The 22902-nt window shown below is 33.7% G+C and overlaps 2 protein-coding genes across 2 annotated transcripts in view; both read left to right on the top strand.

The window, feature by feature from the left end:
• Positions 1–22902, top strand: part of LOC111488654 (probable inactive purple acid phosphatase 29) — a 421893-nt gene that overhangs the window by 193482 nt on the left and 205509 nt on the right. The window lies entirely within an intron of this gene.
• On the top strand, positions 4010–5549 carry LOC111488675 (B3 domain-containing protein Os03g0120900-like). The gene has a single exon (XM_023136567.1). The coding sequence runs from the start codon at positions 4355–4357 to the stop codon at positions 5327–5329; it is 975 nt and encodes a 324-aa protein (XP_022992335.1). The 5' UTR covers positions 4010–4354; the 3' UTR covers positions 5330–5549.

Below are 22902 nucleotides of genomic sequence, written 5' to 3'. Positions count from 1 at the left end.
ACTTGAAGGCACGTGGATGGTCAAATAACAATAGAGACTAGGCTCGAACTTTCTAGAGTCAAGAATAAACTTTATGGATATCTGCTAGGATAAAGATGCAATTATAGCCTATAAGTAGGTTGCTTACTAAGTAGTCTTTATACTAAACCTTTTTCGCTTTCTCTTTTAGGTGTTAGCAAGTTGTCGATCGAGGTGGAGAAGCATTCAAAAACTGCGCAGTCACAAAGGGTCATTCCAAAACATTAATCTGTTTTTTATTTTAGTTATTTGTATTTCATCTCATAATTATATCTCAAACCCATGTTTTGTTTGTAATAAATTTGAACAGCACTGACTTATAATTAAATTTTATTTTGTACAGTGTTGTGTTGTTTGTTTTAATTCAGGATATGACATAGAAAATGATATGAACGACGGACTATCTAGAAGAATTAGGAAAGATATTGCATGAAAATATTCTTTATACAAATAGTTATAGTGTCATATGATCAGTGAAAAACTCGATCAATCGTTTAAAAACAAAACATATAAGAAGATTATATAATTTTCGTTACAAGTGAGTAAAAGTAGATGATATGCCTTTAAGAGGGTGCAAATTGCAGACATGATGACGAAATGTGAGGAAAATTAAGGTTGTGGGAAGTATTGGTTGGTGATGAGAATTACTTGGGAATGAAGTTTTAAATTGACTAGTCTATGAGTGGTAGGATTGTTAAGTTATGGAGTTTGATGTTTACTAGCGCTTACTCAATGACTATACATAGTAAATTACTATGTAATTTATATAGTTATATACCAAATATATTACCCGACTATGTAAATTAACCTATGTATATTATTATGTTAGGTAGTGTTTTGAAGATGTATATAGTGTAATCTCTATAATTGTACATTCGTTCATACAATATTTCTTGTTGTGTTTTTTTCTCTCTTATTTTTGTGTTTTTTTTTTATCTAGATCGAGTGTGAGTCTGTGATCCTATTATTTGACTATTAAAAAACGAGGTAAAAAATGATGGTTCAAAAATATAATATCTTAAAAGTTGAACCATCAAAAATATAGGTTTTAATGTTGATGAATAAAAGTGAGCAGTTTAAATTTGAAATATTTAAATAAAACAAATATTTAAATGGTTTAATAAATGGTTTAATAAATGGGTTCCCTTAGTAGAATCAAAAAATTCAAAGCCTAAGAACTACGAAATTAAAGATTCCAATTGCAGACGGCATTGAGACAAATTTAATTAAAACATTGTTTCTCTACTAGTTGACTTTTAAATAATTATTTTCAAATTCTTATAATGTTTATGTTTGTGTCTCATGGACTGTCGTTATTAAAAATATTTCATACACCGTAACATATATTTTCTTGAACTTTCAACTTTGCATTCACGAGTTAGTGTGATCTATGCTCTAAGTAATTGATGGAAGTTATCTTCTTTCTAAGCCTGCATGAATGTTTAAATAATGTTTTCGCTGTTATAGGTGATTGATATGATTGTCTCTCTAACCAAACATGTATAAATATACCAAGTTAAGTATAGGGTGCTACATATAGGTTAATTTCACGTTAACTTAGGTCAAAATGTTTCTAATAGATTGAGCACCCTAAGATCGTAAGTGATGATTAGTGGTCGTGGTCATAGCTCTTCTATAAACTAGATTAGCTTTGAGGAGTTAATCCCCAGCATCCTAGAAATGTGAGTTCGAGATTTAAACTATATAGATGCCTTAAGAACTTAGTAACCTCCACAGTTCCCAAGGAAATTTAAGAATTCCTACCGAACTACTAGCATCATGAATGATATAACTAGAGCTCGACTGCCTCCCTCCAAAGAGTAGGAATTTAGAAACTTGTACAGTCGAGATTGACTAAGGTCAAATAGAATCATTTTTGCTACTCGAGGAGTTACTTTTATTTGTAGATACAAGTCAAGAGCCTAGGTTGTGATTTCATAAATCTGTCTTGAGAGAACACAACAGACAGTATAAGTAGTTTAACTTGTGATGCATACCACTATCATGTGTAGAAACGGATTGGAAGCCAAGTCCCCAATTACATAAACTCATTCTAAGAGAGGATAAAGGACTACTTATGTAGCTCTCCTTATGTGTGGAGATGATCCCGGGCTACCTAAACGAGGTCAATGCAATGTAAACTTTCCCTAAGAAGAGGCCAGGGACTACTCTATACTTTTGACTATATGGTGATTCTTGTGAAAGGTTCATCGGCTAACCTTATACAATAATGTTCAGAATGAGACACCATATGGTCTTATGAGATATAACGAGGTTGCATCTTAAGCCATAATACCAATCATTTACAGCAAAGACTCCAATAAGTGAGAATAAAACCAGAGAAATGTTTGAAAGTTTGAGACCCCCTCGAAGCTTAGATAGCTATACAAATTAGACTCGAACTTTCTAGAACCAAAAGAAAAGCATGCCCCTGTTAAAATAGGGATGCAATGATAACCTATAAGTACGTTGCTTAATGAATACACCCTATTCTTCATTTATTTTTTCTCAGATGACTGCTGACCACTAATCGAAGTGGGAGAGCAACATAAGACCGTACAATAACAAAGAGAATTGCCTCGAGCATTTGACTCATTTAAATGGAACAAAATTTGAGCTTATTTTTAATTTGATCTTGTTTTTGTGTTGTGATTTTTGTATGTCGGAGATTGGAAGTCCCAGAAATGATTTGAGCACACAATTTGGAGTTGATGTGGTTGAATAAAGAACACCCAATTTAAGCTATTTTGGGTGACTAAATTGGGAAAGTTGGTGTTTTCTAAAATTGACCTTAACACACTCTCCCGTCTCCTTTGCACCATAAACTTTCTTTGGCCATGACTTAGTTACGAGGATTTTACTGCCAACCTTAAAATTACTCTCCACCTTCTTTGGATTCTATGTTCATAGCGCCGCCAAAACCAGCTTCATTTAAATTACTCTTTGGATTATTGTAATATTATAACTTATTATTATTTGAAATCATAATGTTTGGTAATCATGCGTCCCAAACCAAGTTATTCAATTTCTGAATACCTTTAGTCCTCCTTTTGGTAGCATGAGAATAGACATTTATTTTTGCATACAATTTAGGGCAGCTACATACTAGGCTTTGCCTAACTTGGGGGAAACAAGATTACTCATTTTCATACCTAACTCGTCACTTTCCTCTCATTTTTGTGCATCTCTAAAGCTTAAACTGAACCCATTTTGGAATACCATATACTTCTCCTATTACTTTGCCTAATTTAGAGCTCGTCTGCTCATTCTTTTGGTTCCCTCTTTTAAAACCCACTTTCTTCATTCACTTGTTTTGGTTTTATATTAAGGATTTGATTGGTGTAGTTAAAGAAATGAAATAAGAGTGACTCGATCCGCTTAGACTACCCAACTCAACTCGACCCTACTATACTTTTTAAATTCTTATGAAAACTAAGAATATTTGACATTTGTGAACGTATAATATCGTGAGGTTTATTTAGATGGTTCAAATCATCCACTAAAACACAGTTAAAAATTTCGAATTGGTCCAAAAAAGTTTTAGAAGACGGGTACTATCTAAGAAAGGGGATAGGAAGGAAGGTTAGGTTAGGGAGGAGAGAAACATATGGTTAGGAGGAAAGTAAATGAAGAAGGAAAAGGAGTTGATAAATGAAGTAGCAATGGGGGGGTTTAAGGTGGAGGGCTAGGGAAAGGGAAAGGGAAAGGGAAGGGAAAGGGAAAGGGAAAGGGAAAGGGAAAGGGAATGGGAATGGGAAAGGGAATGGGAATGGGAATGGGAATGGGAATGGGGACCAAATGCAAAAAAAACTCAAAAAGAATCTTTTGCAGTGAGTGAGGGGGTGGATGATAGATAGAGAGATATGGAGAGATGGATATGTATGGGGTAGAGAATTGGGTACCCTTTTTTAATCTGTTTAATATCCACTCCCACACTCCTCATCTTCATACATTATTATTGCCTTTTCTCTTTTCTTTCTCCCACCCACCACCAACACCAACACCAACACCAGAAGCACAAGCAGAAGGAGCAGGACCATTTTCATTCCCACAACACTCTGCCCTAAACCCTAAACCACCACCATCTTCATCCCATTTCTTTTCAATCCTAAATACCCCTATTCTCCTCCTTATTCCCTCTTTTACCACTTACCCTAATTTCTCTTCCTTTTGTTTTTTTTTTTTTATTGCTTTATCATCCCCTTACTTTTGTTTTAATCATAATCATAATCTCGTAGGGGCTACCACAGGGCTATACCTCTCCCTCTCTCTATGTGTGTGTGTGTATGCAATCTTATAATCTACTTCACCTCAATTTCCTTACCTCAAACAACACATGGAATTTCTTACCAAATCAAACGCCTACTCGGAGGAGGAAGAAGAGGAAGAAGAAGAGGAAGAAGATGATGAAATCCGGGGTGTTGCATGCGATTTCTTCCCAAATTCACGCACCCAAAACCAGGAATGGGTTCAACACCCTCCAATAAATCAACCCCAGGATCACCACCCTCTCATGGACTTATCCCTCAGGATGGAAACTAATGGGTTTGGCGTTGTGGAGAGAGAGCACATGTTCGACAAGGTTGTCACTCCAAGCGATGTCGGGAAATTAAACCGTTTGGTCATCCCCAAACAACACGCCGAGAAATACTTCCCTTTGGACTCTGCCACCTACGACAAGGGCCTCATCTTGAACTTCGAGGACCCTAATGGAAAGCCCTGGCGCTTCCGTTACTCTTACTGGAACAGCAGCCAAAGCTACGTGATGACCAAAGGCTGGAGCCGTTTTGTCAAGGAAAAAAAGCTTGATGCAGGCGACGTCGTTTCCTTCCACCGTGGTGTTGGCGATTCCGCTAGGGATCGCCTTTTCATCGACTGGCGCCGCCGTCCTAACGCCCTGACTCCTCCTCCTCACCACCACTTCTCCAACCCTCCTCTCCTCTTCCTCCCACAATCCCTCCGTTGGGCCACCGCCCGCCACTTGCCTCCACCGGCGCATCCGCCGCCTCACCACCGCCTCTATTCCAATTACGCCTTCGAAATCCCTAATTTGGGTATTCCTCATAACAACAATTCTTCCATGTATTATTTTAGACCCACCTCCATGTCCTCTTCTTCGGAAATTGTTGTTCATAGTGAAGGGTCTTCCATGGGGATTAAGAAACCCACCTCCGGTGCTGCGAAACGGCTGAGACTCTTCGGAGTCAATATGGAGTGTGCTACAGAGGATGGAGGAGAAGAAGATCTGTCAAACGGCAGCGTTTCAAGGAGAGGGAAACAGCCCTTCTCGTTGAATTGGGATTTGGTTTGATTAGTTGCATTTGGATTTGGATTTGGATTTGGATTTGAATTTGGATCGGATCTCTTCTCTGCAACAACACAATTGAAGAGAACAGGTTCCATCATATATGAATTTTCTCCTCCTCTCTTTTATTCAACACATTTTTCTTTAATATTTTCTGGGCATGATCTGAATTGAGAACATATTGTAGCATTTGCTTAAACCTATATACTCAAAACATGTTCATCTAGTTCCTCATGTTCCTCATGTTCCTCATGTTCCTCAAAATTCTGAAAGCTCAATCCATAACCTTAATTACAAATTCTTCTCCCCCCTCTCCCCTAAATTAAACATTTTGTTTTGTGGGTTTCTTTTGATTTGGTGTTTAAAAGTCCGATAAGAACATGTTGTGGGAAGGGCGGTAGAAAGGCAGAGAGGGTGTCCTAAAAAGCTTGAACAAAACTGGGTAACCTATAACCCTACGTCTATGCCCTATAACATATAACCCTCTCTTTCTTTATCTCTCTCTTTCTAAACCCATCATTTGGTCTGGGGGATATGTATATCATTCACCAAACCAATCCCTACTCCTCAAAAACACATACAAACATAACCACACAAATGTTAGTAACCTCTCTTGCTTATTAATTTTGCCTCCTTTTATCATATTATATTGTCTCTATTTCAAACATTATTAATTTTCATAAAGAGTCGAATTAAGTTGGAGTATAAAAAATTCTCAATCAACAAACTACCTTAAATTTTCTATCGTTTCTTCCTTAATTTTTATAATTTAAGTTGAATAATTCGAATGAGTTGAATTGTCACCGCTATCTCGAAGTTGAATTTATTAAAATTAAAAACTAAAGGTTAAGTTTGCACTGTATAATAGAGACGTAATTCTCAATAAATGCAGGACAGACTTTTGAGTGTCCAATTCTTAGATCATAAATTTCATTTATAAACCAATATTTGGTAAGTTTAAAATATAATTACATTTTTCAAACTTAATTTCATATTAGTGTTCGATAGATATATATATATATATAACCTTAAACAGCATTATTGTTTGACGTTTGGATTGATAGAGTTAATTAGAAGCATTTAACATATAAATAAAGAAATTAAGTGTTGAAGAGAAAATTTCACCCAAAATAAATGCATACCCCCATCTTTGGAAGAAACAAGGACCAATATAATTACACTTAATAATTTAACACCTACCTCAAATGCCAATTCTTCTTTTATATTGGTTTTAAAATATACTATTGATAAAAAAAATGTCAAAAAACTTCTAATCTTATATGTTGTTGTTCTTAATTTTCGCTCATGTTTCGATGGTAATATTAAACTAAAAGCTATATCAATGTATTTTTCATAGCCCTATTATAACTTTAAAGAGATTAGTTATGTCATTTTATAATGTTTAACGTAAGGATTTAGTGACTGTGGGTAGAAAAAACAAGAAAAAAAAAACCTTTCGACATACATTACTTTTCAAAGCACCCTAACTATCGTCACGGTGGATAATGGATTTCCCCTTCCGTAGCTAATGTAAAACTTTCACGTGCACCTAATAGTTAGAAATTCAAACAGTAATTGTCCGTGAGAATCGACTTGATTGTGAAGAATGAAGAAGAGCAATTGAAATGAAAAAAGAAAGAGTGGGGTGGTTTGAATGATTGTAGTTTGAAGAGTATGAATATTAAACCCTAAGGAGAGTAGATGAGTTTTGATGATGTTGAAGAAAGGGCAACCAATTTGCATAAGGGCATCACCAATAATACCATTGTTTTTGGTTGTTATTAAATTTAGGTTACTTTTTTGTTGAAGTAAGCATAGGAATGATATGATATTATTAAACCAAAAGCAAGGACAAGGGTGTCATTCATCATTCATTACTTACTTACTTACTTACTTACATACAACAAGTGTGTATGCTATGCTATGCTCTATGTATATAAATATATATATGTACAAAGCTTATGGGGGCATGTTATGTTATCATGTCTCTACCTTCCTAGCTCTTTAATTACCCCTATGCTTTCTTCTTTAATACTTCCTTCCTTCCTTGCTTTGGGAAACGTTCTCTCTCAAATTATTTCTCTCCTTTTTAATAAATAAATATTTGAGTTCATAATGCTCCGTGTTTAAGATTAAGATCGACATTAAATCTTTCTTAGTTTGTAATAGCTCTCATTCGAATATGATCCCATGTTTTACTCGTTCTCTCACAATTTTGTTTATTTACTTTTGTTATTTACTTTTGTAATAGGATTGGGAGATGTGGACATTTTTGAATATTTGAAGCGATTAACTTACAAAGTTGTCCAAATTGATGGGGACTTCACCTAATTTTAAATAAACAGGCCGTACCTGATTAAAGGGATGAGAAGACAGAGAGTGAGAGACTATTACGCCTAAATTTGTTACCCAAAACAAAAAGAGTTCACAAACTCGATCTATTTTCGGGTTGAGTTAGGTTATTTTGTTATTGCTTTTTTAATTATTGGGAAGAATCTTACGATATATTAATAACTAAAATTTCATGATTGCAAATATTAAATATTCTTAATTTTTCATAATAATTTTAAAAGCAGAGTAGAATAGAGATGGATTGCAACCATATTTTCGGGTTAGTCAAATTGGTCAAGTGTACCTAGACAAAAATATGTCTAACTCGTAAACAAACCCAATTTTTTTGATTTTTTAAGAATTCAATACAACCCAAATTGAGAAAAAAAAAAAAAAAAATTTAACCCAAGCCATTCGAGTTGGTTAAGTTTTGGAGTCATATGAACACCCCTAATCAATTGGTCACGAGGAGGGCATGTGACATTAAGGTAAATGTGAGTATTGGTAAATGTTCCTCAATCTAATTATTTTAGTTTAGCAATTAATTTGAAAACTTAGTCGGAATTTTTGATTCAACAACTCCATATTAAAATGTTCTTGAACAGTAGCAAAAACATGTTTTGTTCATTAATTATTTCCAAATTTACTCTCTTTTAATGTGGTTGAAAAAAGTTCTAAAAATTAACAAATTTACATTAAAAAAAAAAAAAAAAACTTAAAATATAAATTTAATAATAAAAAGTGTTCAATAATGAATCAATTTATGGTGACTTATTAGAACAGTTTTTAAAATAAGTATTTTTAGGTCGAAAAGTAAAAAGATTATAGAAGTGATTTTAAGACACACAGCTTTTAAGTATTTGAGCAAATTATACTCAATAAAGCAGTGTACTGTCATTTACTTTTCTCTTAAAAGTACTTTTACCAATTTTTTTTCTTTCTTTTTTGCAACACAATTATTGTGTAAAATTTGTAGGGATGATAGAATTAATTTTCGCCATTAAAAGTACTCCATCACCCTAAATCTAATTATAAATAATTAGAATAGTTTACCCCGTACGTGAGTGTCTTGCCTTTACGTGAAATAGAAGTAGCACACGATTTGATTATTTTAAGAAATAGTTAGTAAGTGAGTCCACTATTGGAGCCGGGAATGCGAAGACATGCAACTCATGATTAAGGACCTATCGTTAAAACCATCATTGGGGTGACCTCCAGTTCAGTCAAAACTAGATGTGTAGTACTTCCCTACACACGACCTACATCGAGCATGGATCCCCAAACGGTTTGCACCCCCTAAATCCATCATGGTCGAGCTAGCTGCCTGTAACGATGTACGAAGTTCAGCAGACCCTCGAGTGTCATGTGAGACATGATCTTATCATCATCATAGTGTACATGTTCAATAAATGGGGAAGTAACCTGATGTTTATATACACACAAAATGCATAAAATCCCTATAGTTTTAAATCATATTTATGACACAACCCTATACATTATTCACACATTACACTAGGTAACATGCATACATTGACCTTCATACATTCATCATCATTAATATCAATTAGAGATGTGTCTTAGAAAACTTGTTGTCACAATGCATTAGGACATTTAATACATGCATATCATCTTAATATGGAATATCATCATAGTAAGTCATCTCATCATCATGCATTTTATGCCATCATGTTATCATGCATTATCATCATCATGCCATCATTTCATATCATCATATAACATAGTCACATCATCATACAACATTGTCACATCATCACATCATTAAATAACATCATCACATTATCATATAGCGTAAAGCATAAATGACATGTACAAGGGTCATTGGGTACTTGTTGTCATACATAAGGCAAGTCTTCTGATGGAGCTGATAGTAAAACCACTTACTTAGTTGACCTTAGCCAAAGTTCTATCTAGCTCCAAATTTGCTTACTTTCATCCTTCAAATTCATTCTCACTCATATCGAGGTTTCAACTATTTTGAATATAAACTTAATTGCCTTGTAAAAAATTAATTCAATGTTTTATTGTTTCTAAATTGTGTTTGGCAGTAATACTTAAATTTAAAAAAAAAATGTCAATATTATTTCATGCTTACATGCGTAATATTGTAATCACGTCTACCAACAATTTAATACTTTACGAGATCATCTATGTTTCTAGTTGTGTTTTTCTTTTTATTTTTTTTCTTTTTTTCTTTTCACACTTAATTTTGCCATTTTTAATCGATTTTTAAAAATTGTTATTGATCCTTACATGATTTACTCACGTAAATGGTTATTGATATTTTATTTCTAATTAAAATCTAAATAATTGCAACAAAACTAAGATATATTTTTTTTTTTTTTTGCAAGAAGGAATTATTGATATCTGTGTTAGAAATCACAACTCTCTACAAAGTATGATCCGCTTCTCTAAAAGTTCTCATACAAATGGAGACAGTATTCCTTAATTATAAATTCATGATTTTCTCTAAATTAGCCCCAAAATATTTTAGGAAACAACGTTAGAAGAATTAAAAAGTAAAGGCTGAAATAGATTTTTTTTTTTTTTAATGGTGTTACAACCATAGTTTTTACCTTTCCAAATTAAACATTTGAATTTATTGTAGCCAAATTTGTAATAATATTTAGCATGGTTTAAAACTAATTTTAAGATGATTAAGTTAGGTTGACTTCATGAATAGACTTTCAGCTAGGTTTTTTTAAAGATGGACTATCATATATAAAATTGAATTATGGCTAAGTCAAATCAAAGAACAATATGCTAGGATGATGAATTTAAGAGCACCCAGTCGAGACTAAAACTGAGGAGTAAATTGTTAGATTCCGAATTTCAAAGTATAAAAAACAGGATGTGACTAACATCATGTACTTGAAAAAGAAAAATTAGAAAGGGTTGAGTATATAAATATACTCAAAAGTAACCTACTTATAGCATCATTGACCTAACTGGAGACCATGAGCTTATTTTAGGATCTAGCTAGTTTGGTCTACATAGCAGTAATCTATGTCTCATGTTTAGGCACTTCCTTAAAGAACACTCTCTAACACTTGGGGACAACATGGTGAGTGTTGGTCTCCTTATCATCCATGAAAAGTAGTTGACAAATCCATCCCACAAGTCATGTAGTTGCCCAAGATCGAGTGCAATATCTCTTATACGTGCTAGCTTCGCTGACTACCAACATTATCAACGACTTTTAGGACGGGTCCACCACGTAGGGTAATCCAAATAGACTATCAAGTCATGCATCCCTAACTACCCTCACATCTAGCTCGACGGTATTATCCCAAAGTGGGAAGGGATGTGGAAGCTCTATGGACATTGAACTGACTGCTATCGTCTTAGATGTTACCTTTGTTTTCTAGGGTTACCATAGTGGCTTTCTGGGTCTCTAGGGTAGTTTGGCTGTTTTGACATGGATTCACGTCTTCAGGTTCTCCAATTTCGACTCCCCTAGTTTAGATCAATTGAGAGTACTAGGGGTCACACCCTATGATCATCTCTCGCAATTCTAATGCACTCGGTTTACTAGTGGCATTCCATCTTAGGGAATAGTATAGCTAAACTAATGCTCTCACCAGCGTTGTAAACCAATTCTACTAATTTTCAATAAGGAGAATCACACATTTAATCACCTAGAGTCATTCTACAATCAATCATGCATGCAACCACACATGCTCGACAAAGTGATATCATCCATCAAGCTCCTGGACCGTAGATACACAAATTTTCATCTTTCGTTTCAACAAATTATGTAAAAGTACTAGAAATATAGTCTATTACATCAAACGCGGATTAAATTAGACATCCTCAGCAAGTATGATTATTCACTAGCTTATTCAATCGTACTATGCTCAGGTCATACCAAATCTATCCACCTATGGTTTAGATTTACTAGCATGCATGCAATTCTAAGCAATCCCTATGAGTATTACTTTCTAGAATTTGTGTTGTTACTTACTTGATTGTCACATGTTTTCTCGAGTACAGTTACCAATTAGAAAAGTTCCCTTAGATTCTGGAAATTTCTGAAAGGTCCTAATTCAAATAAAAATAAGATTAGTATTGAAATCAAAATGAAAAAAAATCATAAAAGAAGGTAGATCGGATCAAAAAGGGACTCACACGCATAGAGCATGTGGCTTCACCTATAGAAAACTCTTCTACTGGCTTTGTGCAGTTAGTATCTCTACCGGATCTTCTGTACAGCTGGATTAGTAACCTGAATCAACTTTGACCCTAAAAGTTGTTGCCTACCTACCTCTTCCCAGAAGACCGGTGCTCGATACCTTTGCCCATACAAAACTTCAAACAACGCCATCAGTCTCATAATTAATTATTTAATTATTTAATATTAATTTTTATTATTTTATTTACGATTTAATATTACTTATGGTATGAAAATCTAAGGTAATTAATATAATCTTAAACTGTACGTGGTTGACATATAGGAGGATAGTGTTCAAATAATAACTTAGAGGGTCTATAGATATGGATAAGGTTAGATTCCTTATCGCAATAACACTATTGATACGACCCAATTTGTAATCGTTACAAATGATTTTATCCAAATAATTAATGTGATGACATGTGAGCGTGGGTATCCTATATAACGAGTTTGTATAAGACCGAACCAAGAAATATTTAATCTCTATTTATAAATCCATTAATTAAAAAAATTAATATTTCAAATGATGATTATATGTGATTCGATCTCAATCTCAGTAAGTTATGAACTCGTGGCTGTGAAGGCTTGGTGAGAATGACTATTGTAGCCGATTCAATATGCCTACCATTTTGGGAACTTGACTAGGGAGTTAAAAAAAATAATATCATGAGATGGAATTCAATACTAAAAGTAAATGGGTTGTTCTCTCCCGTACAAATTTTGGGACTTGAACAAAGGGACCTTACCCTCTCATTGATCCGAGATGAACTTGGTTTATGGTTGGATCATAAAAAAATTGTTCGTTAGAAAATAAGTGGAACTTAAGGTGAAATATGTAATTACATAGGCAAAATAAACTTTTGATTTATCTATAATTATGAACCACTTGTGAATAATTGACTTCCTTGTATTGATTATATACCATATAAGAGTGCAACTCTAAATTTGGCTTCATTTTTTTAAAATACTCATAAATTTATTAAACAAAATAATAATTATAATAATAATAAACAAATAAATGAAACTATCCGTAATGTCTGTTTTTCAATTTTAAAAAATAAGACTTGTTTTTTCATATTTTTTTACAATGATTTCTTTGATAAGGAAATATTTGCATTATTAGCCAAATTTGTTTTTAAAAAAATTAAAACTATTTTTTTTTTTCAAAGCATGGCTTGGTGATGTGCACAAAAATGTCTGTATTAATATTTTGAATCCTGTAAGATTATTTTCCACACAATTGAATTGACAATTCATTTATTTTATTTAGAAAAAGAAATGTAATGCGAATTAAAATTTAGAGAATGAGCCTTACAAGGTTGATTTGACATAATTGGATTAAGAATTTCTAAGGTAATAATTGACCCTCTTAGTTAAAATAATTATCAAGAATATAAGATAATTAAATAAGAAACGAAATCAATTACCCGACAATGTTGTTAAAATTTATTACAAAAGGAAAGAGGGGTTTGGAATACAAATACAAAATGAAATACAAATGACTCGAACTATAAAAATGGACTGAAACTCTAGAACGATCCCCTCTATGACTATGCAACTCTCGAATGCTCCTACCTCGGCCAACAACGTGCGAATATCGGTTGAGTATAAAAATACTCAATAAGCAAAGTACTTGATAGGCTCTCATTGCATCATTAACCTAGTAAGTTACCAAAAGCTTTTCGTAGGGCTTCCCTAAGTTATCTCATATTATCTACTTGATAGGTTCAGGTTTATTCTACACACCGTAGTTGATATCATGTTCTCTACTCATATAGTCTCTCATCCCCTCTCAAGGCGAGTGTATGATTTTTGGCCATTAGTAGTAATTCCTCACGTTCTCTAGTTATGTACTCCCTCATCTTCTCTTAACACCCGTTTATAGGCTTTGACCACTTTCTTTTTTTATAAACAATAGTAGTTCCTTATGTCGCCTACTTATGTATTCCCTCATCCTCTCTCAAGAAGAGTTTATGGTCTTTGACCCGTTTCTACATACAATAACGACTCCTTAAATTAGTTTCTTTCATGTTGATTGCGGCCTCGTAAGTTCTCTTCAAGTTTCTTGGGTATCGTGAAGGTTTATTAGGCTTTTACAATGTTTAGAGAGTTTAAACGTCATTTTACATTTTAATGACGTTCATAGTTAGATCCTAAGGCTAAGCCAGCCTCTAGATGCACCCACGTCTAAACACATACTTGAGATTTACCTGATAATATTTGACCTTCTTTCTTTTATCCCAATTTGGTTTATAGGAAATCACAATAAGTTACCTTATTTCTTTTATCCTATTTTCGGAAATCACTGAGTTATGAGAAATTTCTAATTTGGTTTTAGAATATTTAGAATTTAGTTATTTAGATTTTAGTTAGAAATTAAATATCAAGATTTACATTTCTAGTAAGTTATGTAATGATCAGTAAAAATGGCCAAAGATACTTGAAAAGAAAAAAACTGTGAACATAACTAAAAAAGAAAAGAAATTACATTGAGAAACACCAAAGAGTAAAACGGACAGGGATAAAGGAAATGGAAGATCTAAAAAATCATATTGATGGTACCTAGGAAATATAACATTAAAACTTGATAGGAACTTCATACCTCAAGGTCCAATTACAAGGACGAGAGCCAATAAGTTACAAGAAATCTTGTATACTTATATTCAATCTATGGTGAGGTCATAATAGAAAATTCTAGAAGACGTTGGAGACCAACTTATATATTGTGCAAAGTTGAGCTTCAAGAAAGAGATGCATTAAATGTACTTTAAGTTACATTTAATGAACTCAGATAAATTTATAGAACTAGTCCCAGAATGACTAATAAGCCCATTTCTTTCCTTGCACTCTTTAATTATAATTTAAATATTTGTTTGTCATATTTAAACTAGTTTTTAATATAGGAGTTAAGGTTATATTGTAACTCACGTACGTTACCATATTTCACCACTAACTAGTCCTTTTAATATGGAGGTTATGGTATTTCTTATTTACTAGTTAATTTAATTTGGGAGTTATGTGTCACATAGATTATGGTCGTAAAGGCTATAGAAAATCTTTTTTCTTTGATTAGAGACATCACATCTTGGAATAAAAAAAAATTTCTATTTTTTTTAGCTTTGTTGAGAACTAAGATTTTTTTTACAAATTCTTGTGTTTAGAATTTCAGGTTAGAATCATTCAAATGGTATTGATTAAACCTCTTATGGAGTGATTTGAATCACGAGCTTAGAAACAAGTTTTCTTTACTCTTGATCTTGATCATCAAGGTAATCTATTCTATACTTTCCCTTGGGTTGATTCCATATCAATATTTGTATTGTAAGATCTAAACAACATGAAATAATATTAACATTTTTTTAATATAAGTTTTATTGCTAAACACAATTTAGAAAAAATGAAAACATGAAATCTAATTTTTACTTAGACAATTAAGTTTATATTCAAAATAGGCAAAGCCTCGATATAAGTGAAAACGAATTCGAAAGATAAACATAAGGAAATTTGGAGCTAGATAGAACTTTGGCAAATGTCAACCAAGTAAGTGGCCTTATTATCGGCTCGGTCAAAAAATTTGTCTTATATATTATGACACGTCCTTAGTGGTTCTTGTACGTGTCATTTATGCTTTATATTATATGATGATGTAATGATGTTATATGATGATGTGATGATGTTATATGATAATGTGATGATGTTATATGATGATATTAATGATGTTGTATGATGATGTGACGACGTTATATGATGATGTGATTGTTGGGTTTTATGTCTTAAAACTCATAATTTATAGACAAAAACATACTCTATTTGAAATAAAGTTATTATTGATGTTTATTTCGTAAAGATTATTATTGAATAAAGTGAATTTCACCATCATCATCTAAATCCAATAAACTAAGAACACTCTGGCTATAGTATGAATACTTAAACTATATGTAGAGATATAAAAGTGGATCAAGTTCTAGTATATAGTCAAAATTATCTATAGTACATGGACAAGACTGAGTACATTATCCTAGGGACACTATGGATGCGGTCCACTTTTGTATATGATATAAACAATGTGATCACTAAATTGTACATGTGGAGACATGTTGTTGGGGACTTCCTATGCAATGAGTATTGCATAAGATCGAACCATGAAGAAAGTCGCTCTCATTTTATAATGTCGTTTATTGTTGAGACTGATTTTTTCATTCGAGGACCTAGGTAACTCGATCTTAATCCTGAGCTAACTATGAACTCCTGTTTATTCGTAATTATCCTTAGATTTGCATGAGTGAGAGTGGCCCGAGTTCGCCGACTCAATAAACCTCCCATTTCAGGAGTAAGACTGGGTGAATACCTGGGGACATAGGATACAAGATGGAACTCACTCCTACCCGCTTTTAGAGATAGTAGAGAGGTTGTTCCATTAAATATTGACTCTAGGTCTTGAACAAGGGGCTCTACCCTTTCATTGGCTCGAGTGGGATTCAGTTTAGTGGTTGAACCACAAACCAATTGTTCATTACAGAATTAATGGGACATAAGAAACAAGAAGTAACTTCAGGGGTAAGACGGTAAATTGAAGGATTTTTGAAGGATTTTCAGGGGTAAGACGAATAATCTGTGAAGGATTTTTTGCTTCTAGACCCGACTCGACCCAACAGATCCCTCTCCAGATTCACGTGATCCTTTGTTAGGGTTGGTTCGACCGGTTCGTGACCTCGGGAGCGGTTCAAGTTATTTTTTAATTATTAATATAATAATTTAGTTAATTGTTTGTTTTAAAATACCAAAACCAGTGAACTTTAGTGCGTTTAATTAATTATGCATTGTGAATATATGTTTTAATTAAATAGAAAATGTATATGCATAAAGTATGCCATATAGATTTAAAATCCGACCATAAGCTAAGTATATTTCATGTATTACAAGTATGTTATAGGTGTTATAATGTATAGTAGGCATATTTAGGGTTTCATGAGTGATAGATATAAATTTTTATATTATTGCATGAAATGGATGATTATATAACTGTTATATAAAGCAGGTGAGATGCATGCTATAGGTTATTTTCAACGTCATAAAACAAGATAGACGTTAAAATCTATAACAAAGATAATTGCATGCTCACTTAGGGTTAACAACCAGACACGGTCAATTTTAATAGTTAAAATAGGTCGATATCTTGTAAAACTGCGGTTACAAGAAAGCTCATCTGACACGATCTTGTCTATGGCTGGAGGTACTTAAGTTGATGGTTTACAGAACACCTGCTACCTGGAGATCGGGTTAGTGCTTAAGCTTAGTTAGCCCAATTTTATGAGCATGAGTGAGTGTTAGGATTTTTTAAAGAAAAAATCACCTAGACTTAGTCATATTTAATTAGCTAGAACATACCTAAGTAAAAAGTATACCCAACCGTCTAAAATATTTAGTGGTAGGAAAAAGGTATATGAGATACATTATTTTCATTTCACGCTCTCTGAAAGATTCACATCGTGAGATTCATGCTCGGCCTCGTGTCGCCCTGGGCGCGGCCTCCATTCGAAAGGTATTTGAATGAGTCAATAACTAGGTGAATAGAGAAAGTATTTGCAGTAAGTGGGAGAATTAAGTATATCAACACATCCTATAGTCTCCACCACTAGGTTGCACCTAAGATTCCCATATTTCGCCTGCATGTTGCTCTAGAGCAACTACCCATTCGGAGGGTCATAACATGGGAGTCGCAACAATGCAAATCCATAAATGGATAGGATTTCTTAGGTTCATTCTCAACTTTGACTTTTTCATTCGATAGCATTATTGGGGCTGACCCCTAAGGTTTGAAAATGGCAAGTCACACTTACGAAAAATTACTAAGAGTTAGTATATTATTGATCAAAGTGGCGATAACTAAAATACTAATCCCAGAATGACTTGGTTTAGTGAAGGAGTGATTGACCACCCCTCGGTAGCAGTTGCTCTGACTCACTAAAGTATCGTTCCAAATTAATAATTTTTGGGTACATTATTACATTTGCTAAACCTGATTAAAAAGGATTAATTCAATTCACTAATAGAATTTGTTTTATATCTCAACATGTCAAGCTCAGTAGTACTATTAAAAAGATTATGGAATCTCTGATAGAGATGTTTGGACAACCGTCCTTCTCCCTTAGACATGACACCATAAAATACGATTACAACTGCCGTATGAAAGAAGGGAGCTCTGTTAAAGAACATGTCTTAGATATGATGATCCATTTCAATGTGGTAGAAGTAAATGGAGCTGTCATTGATGAGAAAAGTCGAGTCAATTTTATCATGGAATCTCTTCTGAAGAGCTTTCAACAGTTCTGCACGAATGCGATGATGAACAAGATAGAATATAACTTGACTACTTTTCTCAATGAGTTACAGGCTTATCAGTCCCTCTTGATGAACAAGGGACAAGCAGGAGAAGCAAATGTTGCTGTCTTTAAGAAATTACCATGAAAATCGTTCTCCAAAACTAAGTTTGGTCCTTCAACTTCTAAAAATGTTTTGATGGAAAAGAAGGGTAAGGGGAAAGATAAGATTCCTACTAACTTCAAACGCAAGGTTCAAAATGCAGATAAAGAAAACTGTTTCCATTGCAACGAAAACGGGCACTGGAAAAGAAAATGCCCAAAATACCTTGCAGAGAAGAAACCCAAAAGGGCACAAGGTAAACGTAATTTACTAGTTGTAGAAATATGTTTAGTAGAGTATGATAACTCAATCTGGTTATTGGATTCAGTGGCCGCTAATCATATTTGTTCTTTTTTTCTTCAGAAAACTAGTTCCTAGAGAACGCTTGCCAAAGGCGAGATAACACTCAGGGTGGGAATAAGAGAGATTGTCTCAGCAAGTTTAGTAGGAAATTTAAAGTTATTTTTTTGGTGATAGATTTATTATATTAGGTAATGTACTTTTTTGTTCAAGGAATGAAAAGAAATCTAATATCTATCTCTTGTTTATTAGAACAATTATATAAATTATCTTTTGAAATCAATGAAGTGTTCATTTGCAAAAAGAAGTATTCATATTTGTTCTACAAAACTAGAAAACAACTTATATATGTTAAAACCGAGCAAAACAAAAGATATTTTAAATACCAAGATGTTTAAAACAGTTGAAACTCAAAATAAACAACAAAAGATTTCTCCTAATACCTATCTTTGCACTTAAGACTACGCCACATTAATCTTAATAGGATTGGGAGATTGGTTAAAAGAGAGACTTCTAAATGAGTTATAAGACAACTCTTTACCTCCATGCGAGTCCTATCTTGAGGTTAAAATGACTAAACAACCTTTTTCCGAAAAAGGTTAAAGAGCCAAGAACCCTAAGAACTCGTGCATACTCTATGGTCCAAAGAATATCAAAACACGAGGAGAGTATGAATATTTCATCAGTTTTATTGATGACTATTTAAGGTATGAGTATATTTACCTAATGCATCACAAGTCTATATCTCTTGAAAAGTTCAGAGAGTATAAGACTGGGTTGAGAATCTATTAGGTAAAACTATTAAAACACTTCGATTAGATCGAGATGGAGAGCATATGAACTTAAGATTCTAGGACTAGATGATAGAACATGGAATAACGTCTCAACTCTCAACCCTTGGTATACCTCAACAGAACGGTGTATCAGAAAGGAGAAATAGAACTCTATTAGACATGGTTCGAACTATAATGAGTTTTCCTCAATTATCTGATTCGTTTTGGGGATATGTAGTGGTGACTGTTGTATACATTTTGAACATAGTTCTTTCTAAGAGTGTTTCAGAAACACCTTATGAGTTATGGAGAGGGCATAAAGGTACTTTACGTCACTTTAGGATTTGGGGACGCCTAACACATGTGTTGGTGTAAAATTCCAAGAAAATAGAACGTCATTCAAAATTATGCCTATTTGTAGGATACCCCAAAGAGACGAAACGTGGTCTGTTTTATAACCCTCAAGAAAACATAGTGTTTGTATCAAAAGATGCTACATTCTTAGATGAAGACCACATAAGAAATCATCAACTTCATAGCAAACTAATATTAAGTGAGATTTCTAAAGAAGGTATTGATAAAACAATAAGAGTCGTTGATCAGGCTAGTCCTTGAACAAGAGTTGTTGATGGAGCTGGCACTTCTAGTCAATCAGATCCTTCTCAAGAGTTGAGAATGTCCCGATGTAGTGGGAGGGTTATAACTCAACTCGATTGTTACTTGGGTTTGGTAGAAACATACGTCATCATACCTGATGATCGCGTTGAGGATCCATTGACCTATAACAGACAATGAATGATGTAGATAGAGATCAGTGGATCAAAGCCATGGATCTTGAAATGGAGTCAATGTACTTCAATTTAGTCTGGAAATTTGTAGATTAACCAGATAGGGTAAAATCTATTGGTTGCAAATGAATCTACAACAGGAAACGAGACTAAGCTGGTAAGGTACAGATCTGTAAAGCTGGACTTATAGCAATGAGAGAGAGGGGGTGGACTATGAAGAAACCTTGATATGGAATCAACCCAAGGGAAAGTATGGAACGAATTACCTTGATGATCTAGATCAAAAGTAAAAAAACTCATTTCTAAACTCGTGATTCGAATCACTTCACAAGAGGTTTGATCAATACCACTTGAATGAGTCTATGCAAGTTCTAAACACAAAAATTTGCAAAGAAAATCTTAGCTCTTAACAAAGCTAAAAAATAGAAATTCTATTATTTTTTAATTCCAAAATATGATGTCTCTAATCAAATAAAAGAAGTTTTATTTAGCCTTTGCAATCTTAACCTATGTGATAATTTCCAAATTAAATTGGCTAATATGAGAAATACTCATAACCTCCATATTAAAATGGCTAGTTTGGTGGAATATGGTAACTTATGTGGGTTACAATATAATTTAACTCTCATTTTAAAGACTAGCTTAAATATGACAAACAAATATTTAAATTATAATTAAATAGTGCAATGAATGAAATGTGCTTATTAGTCATCCTTGGACTAGTTCCATAAATTTAGCTTATTTCATTAAATAAATTTAGCTGATGCATTTAATGCATTTCTTTCTTGAAGTTCAACTTTACACAACATATAAGGGAGGTCTCCAACGTCCTCTAGAATTTTCTTTGATGAGCTCACCACAGCTTGAATATAAGTGTACAAGGTTTGTTGTAGCTTCTTGGCTCTCGTCCTTATAATTGGACCTTGAGGTATGGAAATTCCTTAGTCATGGTTCATATCAAACCTTCTCTCCTGTTGCTATGCTTAAATTAATTAGAATACTCTTGTCCATTGCCACATTTTATGATTATGAAATTTGTCAAATGTACTTCAAAACAACCTTTCTAAACGGCAATCTTGAGGAGAGTATCTGTATGGCTTAACCAGAGGAGTTCATTGAACAGGATCACGATCAAAAGGTTTGAAAGCTTAAAAGATCAATTTATGGGTTAAAGCAAGCATCTCGATCCTAGAATATAAGGTTTGATACTACGATCAAATTTTATGACTTTAAACAAAATGATGACAAACCTTGTGTTTACAAGAAGATAGTCAACTCTACAGTAGTTTTCCTGGTGTTGTACATTGACGATATCCTACTCATTGGGAATGATGTAGGATTTCTGAATGACATTAAGCATTGGCTAGCGACATAATTCCAAAAGGAAGATTTGGGAGAGGCTCAGTTTGTTCTTGGAATCCAAATTGTTCGGAATCACAAGAACAAAACACTAGTACTGTCTCAGGCATCGTACATCGACAAAATGTTGGTCCGATATAAGATGTAGGACTCCAAAAAAGGTTTATTACCCTTCAAGCATGGAGTTCATTTGTCGAAGGAGCAAAGTCCTAAGACACCTCAAGAAGTTGAGGATATGAAAAATATTCCCTATGCATCAGCATTCAGTAGTCTGATGTATGTCATGTGTACCCGACCTGACATATGCTATGCTGTGAGAATTGCCAGCAAATATCAGTCCAATCTAGGACATGCTCATTAGACTGTCGTTAAGAATATCCTCAAGTATCTTAGGAGAACGAGGGACAATATGCTAATGTATGGCGCCAAGGATCTGATCCTTACAGGGCATACTGACTCAGATTTTTAGACTGATATAGATTCAAGAAAATCGACATCGAGATCTATTTTCACTCTGAACGGAGGAGCAATAATATGGAGAAGCATAAAACAAGGTTGTATTGCTGACTTCACCATGGAGGCTGAGTATGTTGCTGCTTGTGAAGTAGCGAAAGAATTTGTATGGCTTAGGAAGTTCTTAACTGATTTGGAAGTCGTTCCAAATATGCATATGTCTAACACTCTTTATTGTTATTACAGTGGAGCAATTGCAAATTCTAAAGAATCAAGAAGCCATACGCGAGGAAAATATATTGAACGCAAATATAATCTCATAAGGAAGATTGTGCAACGAGGAGATGTGATCATCACATAGATAGCTTCAGCACACAACAATGTTGATATATTTACAAAGCCCCTCACAGCTAAAGTGTTTCAAGGACACCTAGTGAGTCTAGGACTACGAGTTATGTAATCTAGGACAAGTGGGAGAAAAGGTATAGGTATCTGATGACCTAGTTTATTGTATATATGTGTTTGCTTTTCTTTCTACTCAACATTATAAAATCCAACTAGAGTTTTAGTCCAAGTGGGAGTTTGTTGGGTTTTATGTCCTAAAACTCATAGATGTTTATTTAGTAAGATTGTTATTGAATAAAGTGAATTTCATGATCATTAATCTAAATCCAATAAACTAAGAACATTATAGTATGAATAGTTGAACTATATGCAGAGACATAAAAGTGGATGAAGTTCAAGTATATAGTCAAAATGATCTATAGTACATGGATAAGATTGAGTACCTTATCTTGGGGACATTATGGATGTAGTTCACTTTTGTATATGATATAAAAAAATGTGATCACTAAATTGTACATATGGAGACATGTGAGTAGGGGCACCCTATGCAATGAGTATTGCATAAAATCGGACCATGAAGAAAATCACTCTCATTTTATAATGTCATTTACTGTTGAG

This window comes from Cucurbita maxima, unplaced genomic scaffold, assembly GCF_002738345.1.
Source record: "Cucurbita maxima cultivar Rimu unplaced genomic scaffold, Cmax_1.0 Cma_Scf00013, whole genome shotgun sequence".
In the NCBI taxonomy this organism is placed as follows: Eukaryota; Viridiplantae; Streptophyta; class Magnoliopsida; order Cucurbitales; family Cucurbitaceae; genus Cucurbita; species Cucurbita maxima.
Note: the sequence above shows the minus strand (reverse complement) of the source record. Positions and strands in the feature narration are given on the sequence as shown.

Coding starts and splice junctions, on each gene's coding strand:
- LOC111488675 (XM_023136567.1), top strand. CDS start 4,355: ATGGAATTTCTTACCAAATCAAACGCCTACTCGGAGGAGGAAGAAGAG.